Raw genomic sequence first — 14,332 nt, 5'->3', positions numbered from 1 at the left:
ATTTAAGAAGGAACTGAATACTCCTCCGATAAGGGGTATTACATAATTTCCTTGCTGTGCTACTGTTGGAAGACCAGTGAGAACACATTACTGCAATTTATATTGCTCTAATAATAAAGATCTGGCGTGATAAATAGTACATCCTCCATATATTATACATTTGTTTATGTTTACCAGTCACGTACTTTCATGACGTGTGTATGTGATATACAGTGGAATCTCGTTCTGCATAATACGTTTCTCACGATAATACGTTTTTTTTTTCTTTTATATACCATTTCTTTTCCTTATATACGATTATGTTCAGATAATAGGATTTTCAGATGATACATTTTATTTTCCGCTTCTTGTGAAGATCGTATCAACGAGATTCCACTGTAGATGAATGACGTATGAAGATGTCCTTCTGCCAAGGAGGCCATATTAGCTCAGCAATGCATATTGTTTACCATTTTATGTGCGTTCTTGCATCGTTCCTCTGAAACCAGGAAATTTCAACTCGTGCATAATTGGCCCGTGCTTCCAACAATAACCTTTTTTTCTAAAGTGACGTGTTGGTTCTGGGCACTGGTTCCGAGACGAATCTTCACATTTAGGTGTGAAATCATCTCTTATATCTTTGTTAGAACCCAGAGATTTATCTCCGGGGCATCAATGAGTGTGAAAGTATTCTGGAAGGTTCCCACCAACACATGCAAGTGCTCCAATTGCTAGAAATCTAATATTTGTGCTCAGGTTAATACAAGAAAGCTTAATGGAGTTCTGGATCCCATACCTTAACAGAAGGGAGTTTGCACTGTAGCTTGAGAGCTTCCTGAACCCAACATGGTTCACAGAAGAGGGCGACCAAGGACAGGGGCTGCATCGCATCGGCAAGGATATCTGCACAGGCACGTAACGTCTTTAGTCGCGAATATGTTCATTCTTTTACCACAGGAGTGCAGGAATCGGTTTTGGGAAGTTGGTGACAGGGTTGAGATAGTCTGGTGAAAAACACTACTGTGAAAGGTTTAGTTCCTCGTGTCCGTGCAAATTGTGCGATCATTGATAATTTTACTACATTAATAGGTACTTGAAACTATTCAGGCGATAGCGTTAAGGGCCTTGTGCCGCAGAAAATCCGGTGTCGACGTCTTTGTTCTTGAGAAAAAATTTCTGAATATATTTACGTATATGTATTTGCCACACCTTGCTATATGACATGCAGTATATGCAGGTTATATTACCACACCATTCTATCACTGAAGTTACTCATACCTTGTCTTACATTCTTGACTAAGTTATTCCTTGGAATTTTGAGAATGACAGTCCAGAAACAAATGTCATGAAACAAAACATTGACAGCGCATTCCTTTTACGTTAAATCTTCTCAGACTTAAACATTAAAAGTTTGAAACAGTAACAGAAACCTCAAATTTCATGATGTTCTTTTTTTCGTATGGCTGTGCGCCACCTTTGGGATTGGCCCACGCAAGTTTCTACTAGAAAGCTCACCTTCATGCATAGCGTTTGCCACCAGCATTTCCCAGTAAACACTACATAAGCTTACAGGTTACATAAGCTGCAGTTGCTAGGAAACGTGAGAAGCAGTCAGAGATCTTTGAATGCTATCGCATTTCACTCTTAAAGGCAAAGCTTAGGCGCCCTCAAGTTTTTCGAAAGTGGCTCGCTTAGCAGATGTTGGCTGTATAGTATGCTCCGGAGCACTGCATAAGTAATTAGCTCAAAAAACTGAAATTAACCCACACACATAAAACTTTGTCCACATGACCCCTTATATGCCCCTTACCTCTGCCAAATTTGAATTCGGTGCCACAATCAGCTTTCCCAGGGCAATCGGAAATAATGGATATAACGGCTGTGAAACGATTTTCAATGCTAGCATAAGTAATTCACTGCAAAGGCCGTGTAGTAAACCCACAAGCTTTAAACTTTGCACACGCATATCAGCCACAATATTACATCCCTCATTTTCACCAAATTTAAACTCGGCTACAAGTATACTTTTTCTAGGACAGCGGCAAAATCTTTGCGTTTTGTAAAACATAATTACAGCATTCTGAAGCGCTTCTATAAGAGTGTAAAGAGTGCAATAAAGCGCACTAAAATTTGCCTGCGCATCACCCATAACCTGTCCAATTTAAACTAGGTGTCACATTCACTTAACAGGAGACACCGGGGAAGCGTTCCACGTGCTTTGTAAAATGTCTGAAAACAGTATTCAGTAATACCAGGCAAAGACCGTAGTTCATGTAGAAACTTGAATCTTTGGCCACAGAATAACCCTCGGGGCCACTTTCAGTTTCGAAGGAGACTGGCAAACATTTCATATAACCGTTGCATCATGCTTTTGAGCACTAACATGCATAATTTACTGCAAAGGCCCTAATTAACCAACACTTTAAAGCTTATCCCACTTGTCACACGTAACATACCCCCTATTCTCTCCAAAAGTAAGCTCTACGCCACATCTAGTTCTCTCAAGACCCCGGGAAAACTGTGTATGTGGCTCGTAAAACAGGCTTCTAACCCCTCAAATGCTTGTATAAGCGATTTTCTATGAATGCTGTGATAACAGTGTGAACTTTGATCGTCCATCACTCATATTATGCCACCTCATCATCATGCATATTTAATCCCTTGTGTCACAACTACAGTTTTCCCAGGAGACTGGAGAAACAAAGTATAAGCGGTTCGTGTAACACGTCTAAAGGGGAAGAAAACGAGAATTTAGTAATTATTTAGTAACCTAGCACTAATCAACATGTTATACATTAAACTTTCCGCCTCCTCGTCTGGAGAAACAAAGTACTACGCGGTTCGTATAACACACCTAGAGAGGAAGAAAATGAGCACTTAGTAATTATTCCCAAAGCCCTAATGAAACTTTCCAGCCACATCCCCATAACTTGCCTCTTCCCTGTCATATTTTTTAAGTGACACTGGATGAACCTTTTTAGATGTTTCATATATATCATCTCTGAAAAAGCAGAAAAAGAGTGTTGAGCAATCTCTATTTAGCATTTAGCCCCTAGTTAATCCACACAGTTGAGTCAACCTGCCTGTTACCACTAACATACTTCCCATTCCCTCAAAATTTAAACTCAGTAAATGATTTAGTAGCCAGTACAAAGGCAAAACACGCATATACCTTCATGTAATGGCCATACCTGTGTAAAACCTGCACCCAAAACTTTGTAAAAAAAATCCCCCCAAAATATCTTTAATAATTGCACATGCATAGGGCTGATATTCTATTTTACAGTATCAATATAGCACTGTGATTCGAGTGAAAATTCACGACCAGAAACACTTTGGAAGGGTACTCCTTGCTTCAAGCCCTCTACCTTGTAACAGTGTCTATAACCAATCTGTTCATTCATTGCGCGTATATAGCTTTTTCGAGTAGATTTGCATCTAAGCCGGACACGTGACAAAACAAAAACAAAAAAGGACGCCTTGGCTCCTACGCACCGACTGCGTATCCTGGGTTCATGTACATAGATGCCACATTGGCGCTAGCTGCACCCAGGAACGCAGGCAACAGCTGTAATCGTCTGCCACTGAGAAGCAGGATCCTGTCTCCCGCTTGTATACCTAGTCGCCAGAGCGCCACCCGCACAGCCTCCACCTGCTCAGCAACTTCACAGTAGGTCACCGCTTGGTTGCTTGTGCCATTGATCTGAAATAGGGCACCGCCGCAAGGGTTAACGATTATTTTCATTCATTCCTTTAGAAGAAATACAATCTTTAATCAAGTCTGGAAAGGTTTGCTTTGCCTGGCAAATAAAGTAGTTTTTTTATTTTTTAGAGCCATAGCTGTTGTGGCCCCACTCAAAATGTCTGCCGGTGTCCTTCGGTGTGCATACGTGTGTGTGCGTTGCATGCGTAACCATGAGGGCAAGGAATGACATTTCAAATGGGCAGGTGTCATGACCATAACAAAGGTTTTTCGTTGCGGCTTCCTCCCATTTCTGTACCCTAGCAAAAATTCTAATAGAAGTTTGTATTAGTCTAACACAGTTTTGTATTAGTTGTATAAGTTTTTCATTAAACTAATAAAAATTTAATAGAAGTTTGTGTTAGTTGTATAAGTTTTGTATTAGACCAATAGAAATTTCTATTAGTCGTACTTACTTACCTATAAGACCAATACGCCCTGTGTATTAGACTTATTAGCCTTATACAAACAGTGTTGTGTGTCTACTAGTATCTCTATTAGACTAATAGGTCCTATTGGCCTTATTACAGCGTACTAGAAAAATCTTAGTACACTGTAACCTTATACAGATTGTTGCTGGTCTGATAAACACGTATTGCTGAATTCCACAGCTCTTGTTTGCTGGTGAAAGTTGATGAAAAAAATAGACTAGCAGACCGCTTGCTTGCATGGAGAGGTGTTTCTATTTAATCACTGAATAATTAAAAATTCTGCTGTACAATTGTGCAGCAGACTGTGTTCGCACGTTTGCATTAGTTTCAGTGCACTAAGCTAGTGAAACTGGCCATCTCTTGGCGACATACACAAAAGCGACGTGCGCCTACATGGTCTTGCCAATTTTGCTTCACTGAGCCTCGTCGCGATGAGTCGTTGAGGAAACAGCTAGTGTTTAGAGCACAGTGAATACTTTCCCATGAAAAAAAAAATGGAAAAAAAAAAAAAAACAACCAGCCGTAATCTGCAAGACAGAATCGCGGTGCCCGGTCAGCTTACGAACGACGACGACGGTGCAATAACAGCAACCATATTTGTTTGCCGCTGAAGTTTCGTCAGTGTCGTATTTTCTGTTAAAGTGCGCATAAAGTAAATGTTGAACTTTTAACCTAATTTGCTAACTTGATACCGCATGTAAAAGGCCGTAATATTTATTGACATCAAAGAGCAGTATCGCAGAGAAGGGAACACGGCAGGCGGGAAGGACATAAAACTGCGAGCGTAGTCAGCCGTAGTTGCGCGCAGCACGTGTCCCATGGCGGCTGCCATGTCAAGGCGAGGCGTCACGCGAGGCATGCGTGTTAGTGAATGAACAATGTGTTTTTAAGGAACCCGTGGTGTTAGCGCCTGCGCAATCTCATTTGTGCAGTAGTATATTTGGATAGATTTATCTATGGCTGCTGTTAATACTTCAAAAACAACGCAAGGCAACTGTTTTACCCCTGTCCTTCGCGACTTTGTGGATCTATCAGCGTGCATCATGTGCAGCGTTTTCCCCGGCGCCGATTTACCATTTCGAGGTAATTATACTTCTTATTTATGCTTCTGTAAAACAGTATGAAGTGCTTTCGTTCTTTTTTTTTTTTTTTTATCCTGACGGTGGACACAAGTACAGTGCCGTCGGGCCGATTGCTGTGTGTGTAGCAGCAATAAGATGCCCGTTTCCGACAACACTGTGCAAAATTTCTGCCTAGAATTCCTTATATCTGTCCTACAGTTTCGATGGAACACACATCTTATGTTGATTTTGTGTGCTTTATAATTGTCCTGTCATGTCAGGTAGTGTCATTTTTTATTATGATAAACATTTTGAGCTAGCATATATCAACTGTCCTAAACTATTGGCGATCCACATTATTCTAATTTGGAAGCAAATATTGCCAGCTTAAACGTTTAGTGGTAGAACTAGCACCCCTGCTTTCAACTATTTCTATATGTGTGTATTTTTGCGCCCAGGTTTTTTTAACCACTTCCTCAAAAGGAACTGGTCGAAGTCAACGAAAAGCTCTCAATCAAGATTGCTGACCTGACGAAGATCTCGAAAGAGGAATCTGTAAAAAAACGTGCTGTGCTAATAAATGCTTCTAGCAATTTTACCTGTTTTTCGTTATCTGGTGCATCACAACATTTTCTTTCACAGCAATAGAACTATAAGACTAACACTAATAGGCCTATTAGACCAATACACTAATAGACCTACTAGAATAATACACTATTAGACCTACTAGAATAATAGGCCTATTAGACTAATACACCAATATCTATTAGAGTAATACACTAATAGACCCAATAGACTGTATTAGTGTCAATAACCTAATAGGTTATTAGTTTTCGTATTAGAATTTTTGCTAGGGTATTTATAGAGAATTCATAAATTCCATCGTCAGTCGTAGTCCGGATGGACTTGCCACACTGGTACTGGACATGGCTGCCCTTCCGACGTTCAGTCCTTGCCATCTTTTTTCGCGGGTTGTTTCCCCAGACATTTCATGCTACATTGCATGTGAACTTCTAATCCTTCTTTTTAGAATTTTAGAAGTTTATTAATTCACTCATGCAGACATACAAATGGTTTTTACACTATAGTTGTGTGGAAAGAAGTGGCAAAAAGGCAACATAAATGCCTGACAATGTGCCAAAACCCACCCAAACCACCAAATTGCACAACGCAATGCACAATGAGCTTTTACATAATTTTAGAACTATAGGTTTTTAAATTTTTACATTAGAAAAGCACGCAATTAGTATTCCACAAGCTGCTCACAGAAATAAAACTACAAAACCTTGATTGTAGCAAAAGGGTCATAAAAACTTCAAAAGAACGACAAATCAGAAAGCAGACTACGAGACTTAATTTAACATTGCATGCAACACTTCCATATGCCATCGCGCATCGCACCTATGCAAGTAACAGCCTTCTGGAAAGTGTAGTGTAGGGGATAATAAGGGAATCGAACAGCGCAAAATGCGGGACGTATAGTGAAGATGCCGGACACTGGCACTGCCTTAGGACAGCTTTAATCCAATCATGCCATCATCAGATAAGTGCTAGTTTCCTACACCAAGTGCAAAGGCTGCAGCTAGCTGGCTTTTCGATCCCACTGCTGACTTCTATAGCAGAATGGCTATTAGCCACCTTAAAACTGCAAAATGAAGAAATAAATGATGCAAATGATCTAAACAGTCTTCATTCTAGTACGGCAGTTATTCCTCGTACATGAGGTATCAAACAAATTTAAAAAAAAAACAAACAAAAGGATTGCAAGGAAAATAGCAGTGAAAGTGCTGCTTTGCTCACGGAGTAAGCTCTCAGCTCTATGCCATAGAGTAAACAAGGTCCGAAGAAACGGGAGTGTGAAAAAGACACATATGCAATGCTTTGTTGAATACCGTGAGTGCAGTAGTAATAGGATATCCTTTTCATGTGGGCACTGTTACAGGTCGATGTATGAATGATCGTGTACAGGAGCAATGCATCCTCGCTTAAAGGGACACACTAAGGCAAATACTAAGTCAAGCTAAGTCAAGCTAAGCAACAGAACAGAGCCTCAATATTAACGCGAACAGAGCCTTAGTAATCGAGAAATTGAGGTAAATGCAGGACACGGTTAGAGACTCCCCCAGGACATTCAGCTACTTGGCCGATGACGAAGGCACTCATTTAATTCTGTCGCTAATAGTCAACCACTCATAAAAACATCATTGCATTGTACTATAAGACAAAAGAAAATGGTACTTCACCAGTTCTATTTCATTTTTAGAAAAAGAACTCATTGACGTTGCACCGTTGACGACGCGGGCGGTCGAAAGGTTTTGTTTTTGCTGACTCTGCGCCGCCCGCACTTTCGAGTTTCAGTAGTTCCGTTATCACGTAGTGCTATGCTGGGGTTCTTTATTTTATGGCGCTGGTTTTGCTGGCTTGGGAACTTTCCACAAACTGCAAGTAGCAGAGAATTCTACTTCCATGTGATCATAGAATAGAGAAGCGATGCCGCGGGATGCTCTAACGGTCTATGCCGCTTGACCAAAAGCATCTGCCGCGGCGCACCATATCATCGTCTGTCGGGCACTGTTTTACTCGCCAACGGCAGCAAAGGGCGGTGGTAGCATATGCAACGTCACCACTCCCTGATTGGCGTGGCGGGAGATTTGAATTGCCAAACAAGCGTTACGAGGTTTCTGGAATGGTATTTACACAGTCCATGTCGACTCAGTATTTGCCATTAGTGTCCCTTTAAGGTCTCAGTTGCCAGTCATTTGGCCGAACGTCATATTAAATTTGCTTGCAAACCAAATCTCGAAAAATGCACGTTCTAATGTCGCTACAAGAGCAACGTGCTCGTGAGATTAGCAATTTCTTTTCACATATACCAACACGACTATTCTTGCATCAGCAAGCCTTCTATATATCTCTACGTTGTGGGAGGAATACGCTAGTTATCGAATGCATGATAGCCTGTCAACAACAGAGGCTGGTCATGAAGCGGCGTTTTTTCCTGATCTCTGCGCAGATTCTCTTTCCTATATATAGCAACTAACATGCAATAAACACTGGTTGTTGGCAGTGTCTGTCGTTTATACTAAGCCTCCCGTACCTTGGGCTGTTCAATTCCCTTCTAAATATACAGCAACCAGGGCACATTAGCACACTCCTGCAAGGGTTACTAAATTCACTCTAGATATTGTATAGAAAATGGCCGTTATATTCGCCTAAACTTGTTAAAAAGCAACATGAGTATTTAGTTGATCCAATAACAGGACTTGAAATCGTATCTTTGAGCAAGCTGTCGCTATTTTGCCCTATAAAGCGCGAAGGCACAAGATGCTTTTCATCGTCCGAGGCGGTGAAGTCCGTAAATACTTGCGTGAGTTGAAGTGTCTTGCCGCCGAAATACAAGAGGTGATAAATGTTGACAAGCATTTTGCTAATGTTTTTACAACAAAAACTTTTTAGCGAAATTCATGCTCGTTTTGAAATGAGAGCAATTGCACACAAACACAATAAATATTTGCCAACTGCTTATTATGTCCACCATGACATAGTATCCAGTATGCAGGTAAGTTGGTGCGCAAAGCGCCTGGACGCTTTACATCATGTTTTGTAGCCTAGCATTTGTTTCTTGACTCAAAGTTTCTCATCCATCTATCTATCTATCAAACATTCAATCAATCACAATGCCCTTTATTGGTGCGACTTAAGAAATACATACAACATACTTGAACCAATAGCATATGGGGCTAGTACCTGGTTCAATACAGACAATATCATTACGGTCAATCACACACATATTTGTTATATTTTACAGGACAAGAGAAATCATTTGCATGCAAGTTGCATGCAGGCTACATTTTATTTCAACGGGCACTGCGTTACAAGTTATCATGGCAAATAATTCTAATAACTGTTCACATTCCAGAATCTCATGAACATCACATTTTTCCTCACCCATTTCGAACTCGCATGACGGCGCAGGTGTTGCAGCATGTACTCCCCAAAGTTCCTCCGCAAGTCAAAGAGGTGCTCCTTCGGATCAATGACGCTCTTAAGTGGCGATGCCATATTTCGAAATTCCGCGGTGCCCGCTTGTTTGAGTCAGCAGGAAAAGAAGCCGCTCGTCCACAGTGGTCGCTAGGATGACGTCCCTCGTCTCGTCCTTGTGGGTACTGATGGAGAAAGACGGCTTAAGTTCTTTTCGTCTAGTCTTTAGCAAACTCTGAGGCGCTGAGACTGCCTTCAAGAAGTCCTCAATAAGAATACCTATCGACATTTCCACTGCTTTAGTTCCCCGCCATATCTTAATCACATTTCACCCTTATCGAAATTCGGCTGCCGCAGCTGGGGTTCGATCCAGCGCCCTCGAGCTTAGTAGCACAACACCAAAGCCACCCCTGTGGGTCAGAATAATCCTTAATTGCTGTATAAGCATATCACCGGAGTTTGGTGTGGGGCTGTACAAGAATGAGGTTGGCATTGTTGCCATCCCACGGCACGAGTTGCCTTAGACGCAACTCTTTCAATGTGACTTCTCCAGTTTAGTGACCCATCATACGTGATTCCCAGATATTTAAGGCAATTCACCTGGGGAATGAACTCTTGACGATACACCAATGAAATATTAATGGGAAGATCTAAAGGAAAGACAAGAAGTGCACTTTTACTAACATTCAGAGACATATGTATAAATATCAATCCAAGTTTCAAGGATGCATAAGTAATTTTGTAACGATTGATACAGTGAATTTATATCATTGGACGCGAAAAAAAGCGATGTCATCGGCATAAACGTACACATGAATGTCCTGGAGCGATGGAGCTTAAAAATATATTAAATAAAACAGGAGATAACACTGATCCTTGTGGTACTCCGCGTTTATGCCTATACCTTGACGATGAACATCCGCTTTGAAAACAGTAGAATTCCCTTTCCCTTAAAAATTCTGCGATCCACGCCATGATGTATTTCGGAAACCTGTACATCTCTAGTTGCTTTATCAGAAGTCCATGCTCCACGGAATCATCAGCTTTAGCTAGATCTAAAGTCACTAATGCTGAATATTCTCTCCTACGACCTGCAAGTTGTACTCAATTCTCTAAATGTACGTGCGCACACCATATCGAGCACCCTGGTATAAAGCCAATTTGACTGGGGCTAAGTATTGAGTTTTCAGCTATGTATGTCATCATTCGGCCATTCAAAATTCTTTCTATTAGTTTAATCAAGTTGGATGTGAGAGAAATTGGTCTAATATTATCTAAATAAAAATCCACCTCCCTGTTTTTTGAGTATCGGAATTACCTTAGCAACTTTCTATTGTGAGGGTATCCAGGCATTTTCTAAAGAATAATTTACCATATTCAAAATTTCATGCGGGGACAATTCCTACAGAATTTTTATCACGGCTGTGGTAACTCCATCTGGTCCTGGCGCTGAAGAAGGCAGAGAGCGAACAACAGCCGCCAATTCTTGAAACGTAACTTGCTTAAATTCTTCTAGCGGTAGTGATTTCAATTGGTATGATGGAACTATTGAAGTAAACCTGTCTTCTAGGTCCCTTTCCAATATTTTCCAATGATTCGGACAATTCGCGTGGCAAAAGGACGAAAGAGTCAATATTTGCTGGAACCAGAATCATCTTTCGTGAGCAGTAAAAATCTAAAAAGGGCTTTCTTGTTTTTAGAATTAGAGAGATAAGTGAATTTATTCTCGTCATACTCATATTTGGCTTTAGCTATCGTACACTTGAAAGATGCAGTAACGAATTGGTAATCACTCCCAATTTTTCGGACATTGATTACAGAGAAGTTTCTTCCAGGCAGCTTTCCGTTTTCGCTGAGCCCACGTGCATTCTGAATTCTACCACGAACTGAAAGATTTACCTGTGGCAGAGTTTAAATTAAAAGCTGAACTCTTTAAGGAACGTTTTAAAACTGCACAGAAACTCATATCTCTAATATCCTCTTGTATATTCATACGGGAGAGCATCGTAGACTTCAACTCCTTTTGAAGTTTGTCATAATTTACAAATGTGTTATGTTTCCTTCTGAAGGAAATCACAGAGATATCAATCTCAAATAGGAAGGTGGGCGCTGTTGGTTGCAGCAGTCTATAGTTTTCTACGAGGATATAGTTAAAGATGAGCTAGGAAAAAGGTGAGATCTAGAGCTGATAGAGAATGGCCGCGAACAAACCTAACAACTTTTGAATTAGGCAAGAAAGGTTATTGTCAAGAGTGCCATTCCCACAGGCGTTTTTCCACCCAAATCAGCTTTAAATCCCCAAGACACATGATGAGAATTAAGTCACCAGCAAGTATTATGTCTTTTTTGCACGAAGCTAATGCGATGTCTAGAGATCAGGTATCCTGCACTCCTGCCGGGAAATATAAATTAACTAGGGAAAAAGGGGAGCAGTCTGGAAGTGTTATGTCTAATGCTAAAATTTCACATTCAGCAGACATACATTGATAATGTATCGTGGCCTTGTGACTAAATTTTGTTGAAATCAAGAAAGCAACGCCACCACCTCTGGTAGGGCAATCCAAACGAAATAATAATCTTTTAGGAAAAACTTTTGATCATTTGAGAGCCAGGTTTCTTGTAATACAATTATGTCTGGGGAAAATTCAGAAGAAATATATGATAGCATATATGAATGTAGTAGCAGAAGCAATCGAACGGCAATTGCACTGTAAGATTTTGAGAGCCTATGGTGAAGATAGAACGGTAGCGGAAACCTGCCTGCTCTAAAATACTGTCTTTCAAGAAGTCTTTCTTGGAAAGATTCTTTTACAAATTTTTTAGGTTTTGACTTAGGGGAAATTTTGGGGGGAGGAGATCTGGTGCATTTCAGACTCTTAACTTCCATGTCTACATCCTGAAATTCTTCATAATCTGTCTGTTAGGGGTTCTGGTTCCGTCTCTATATGAGTAGACGGTCCTGCGCAAGGAGAGTTAGTTACCGGATTAGGTGACTATGTTTGGTTTTGAGCTAGATTTAGAATACTATTCGAAACTTGGGATGCTTGAACCTGGGTACAGGTTGTGTTAATGAGCTGCGCCAGCTGACTAGACAGCATTTGTGCCAAGGACTCAAAAATAGTTGTCGCAAGACGTTCCATGGCCTTTTCTGTAGCCTTCTCTACTGCCTCTGCTATGGCCTTGGATACAGAAATATCTAAGCCAGCGGGTTGACGAGCTGTTACACCTGCATAGCCCTGGGCTCTTCCTTGGACCTCAGTAAACGCTTCTCTACGTGAGCATCGCCTGCGTTCCACCACTTCAAGTATTCTTAATTCTTGTTCCTTCGCCGTGCAGTTCGAATAGTCTGCAGCGTGAGCTTCGTCTCCCCCCCCAACCTAAAAACCCGCGCTACTTCAACCTCATCCCCACTGGCACATACCCGCGGCGATATAGTTGTTCCAATGGCTCCCCCCTCGCAGAAAAAAAAAAAAAACATCGTCCCGATGACAGAGGCTTGTCAACTGCGATTAAAAAAAAAAACTGCACAGTCTTGTAAGTACGGCTTCATACGAAGCACGTGAATGACCTCGGGTAAATGACGTCGGCACTTTGAACAGTGAGAGCCATCTGGAACAACTTCGTAGATGACGTCACTGATGCGTCGAAGTATCTGTAGATGTAGGGCCCGAAGTATCTGCACAGGAGCTTTTCAGAGAGCCCACGCCGATGAATAGATGTCCAGACCCACACTTTGTCGCCGATGTTGTATGTTACGGGTCTGTGCCGAAGATTGTAGCGTCTGGCGTCACAGTCCTGTTGTTCGTGGATTCGCCAACACGCAAGCTGCCTAGCTGCTCCTGCTCGTTGTGTGATCTCTTCAGCACCCATCTCGTCATGAAATTCATGGGGGAGCATTGCGTCTAATGTTGCCGTAACCTCACGGCCATACACGAGACTGAAGGGTGCCTTGCAAGTGGTCTCTTGACGAGCCGTATTGTACGCGAAGGTGACATAAGGTAAAACCTCGACCCAATTCTTGTGCTCTACATCGACGTACATGCTTATCATGTCAGCCAGTGTCCTGTTCAGCCCATTTGTTTGAGGGTGATAGGCCATGGTCTTCCAGTGGGCGGTACCCCTTAAACGTTCAACGATGTCCAAAAACTTAGCAATGAACGCAAGGACCTCTGTCCGTGATTACTGCTTGATTAACATCCAGCGACAATATTCGATTTTACTGTGACTTATAAAAGTGGTATGTACCCAAAATATGCAACTACAATACTGTATTCAGATCATAAAAATAATCATAAGCAAGGCTAACTATAAAAAATTGTGTAAATTGTTTTGAACAGGCTGTTCAATGAAATGAGCACATAATATGTAGATTCTACATGAAGTATACCAAGCATTTCAACTGAAATTAGCGACAGCTTACGTAATGAGAGTGTAAATTGCATTCACTCGCCCTTCCTGTGCTAGCTATCTAATTGCTTGCATTTCTTAAACGATTTAGAGAACGTCCTTTAAAGCAGATGAGGGAAGATGCCCCGATGTTCACATGTTCTCCTGCTCTTTCACCAGGGGTCCCTAAGTTGACGCCAGTGGACTGAACGAGAACAATCAGTTGACACATTGCAAGGGAGCAATAACAATTAAAGCCACTATGAGCTTAAAGCAGTATGAGGTTTAGGTCACCTGTCAACTGCTGACTACCATTCAAGACACCATGCAAAGTTACCATGAATTAGTCCGATACTGCTGCATTTATTGGCACATTGTCGCTTTGTAATCACATTTTTTACTTCGACCTCCAGGCAGGGATCAATCTATGCAATTAATCATGCACGAATCAATTCCGCTTCGTCATGGCTAAAATTGCTCTGTAAATAACCAGTATTACATGGACTCTATGCAGCAAATGCTATGTACTTTTATTGATCAACTTACTTAGTGCATTGACATATGCCTAAATAGAGGTTCCTGTCTGACGTTCGCTAGGAAAATTTGTTGCACAAGGACCAAGAACCGCGGCATGCCCTGTTGCGCAAAGTGCACGAACAACGCACACACAAAAAACGAGAGAAAGAGGGGGGGAGGGAGCACTTCTCAAAATCCGTGCGTGCACATGGCGCACGTACGAACTTGGCTGGCGG

The 14,332-nt window shown here is 41.4% G+C and overlaps 1 protein-coding gene across 1 annotated transcript in view; it reads right to left on the bottom strand.

The window, feature by feature from the left end:
* Positions 1-9,502, bottom strand: part of LOC119442243 (uncharacterized) — a 110,810-nt gene extending 101,308 nt beyond the window's left edge. Inside the window, exon 1 of the mRNA XM_049661999.1 lies at positions 9,162-9,502. Coding sequence (XP_049517956.1) covers positions 9,162-9,275 — 114 coding nt within the window. The 5' untranslated portion in view covers positions 9,276-9,502. The remainder of the gene's footprint in view (positions 1-9,161) is intronic.
* Between the last annotated feature and the right edge of the window lie 4,830 nt (positions 9,503-14,332).

This window comes from Dermacentor silvarum, chromosome 2 (genome assembly GCF_013339745.2).
Source record: "Dermacentor silvarum isolate Dsil-2018 chromosome 2, BIME_Dsil_1.4, whole genome shotgun sequence".
In the NCBI taxonomy this organism is placed as follows: Eukaryota; Metazoa; Arthropoda; class Arachnida; order Ixodida; family Ixodidae; genus Dermacentor; species Dermacentor silvarum.
The sequence above is the reverse complement of the archived record's forward strand: the minus strand, read 5'-3'. Positions and strand labels throughout refer to the sequence as shown.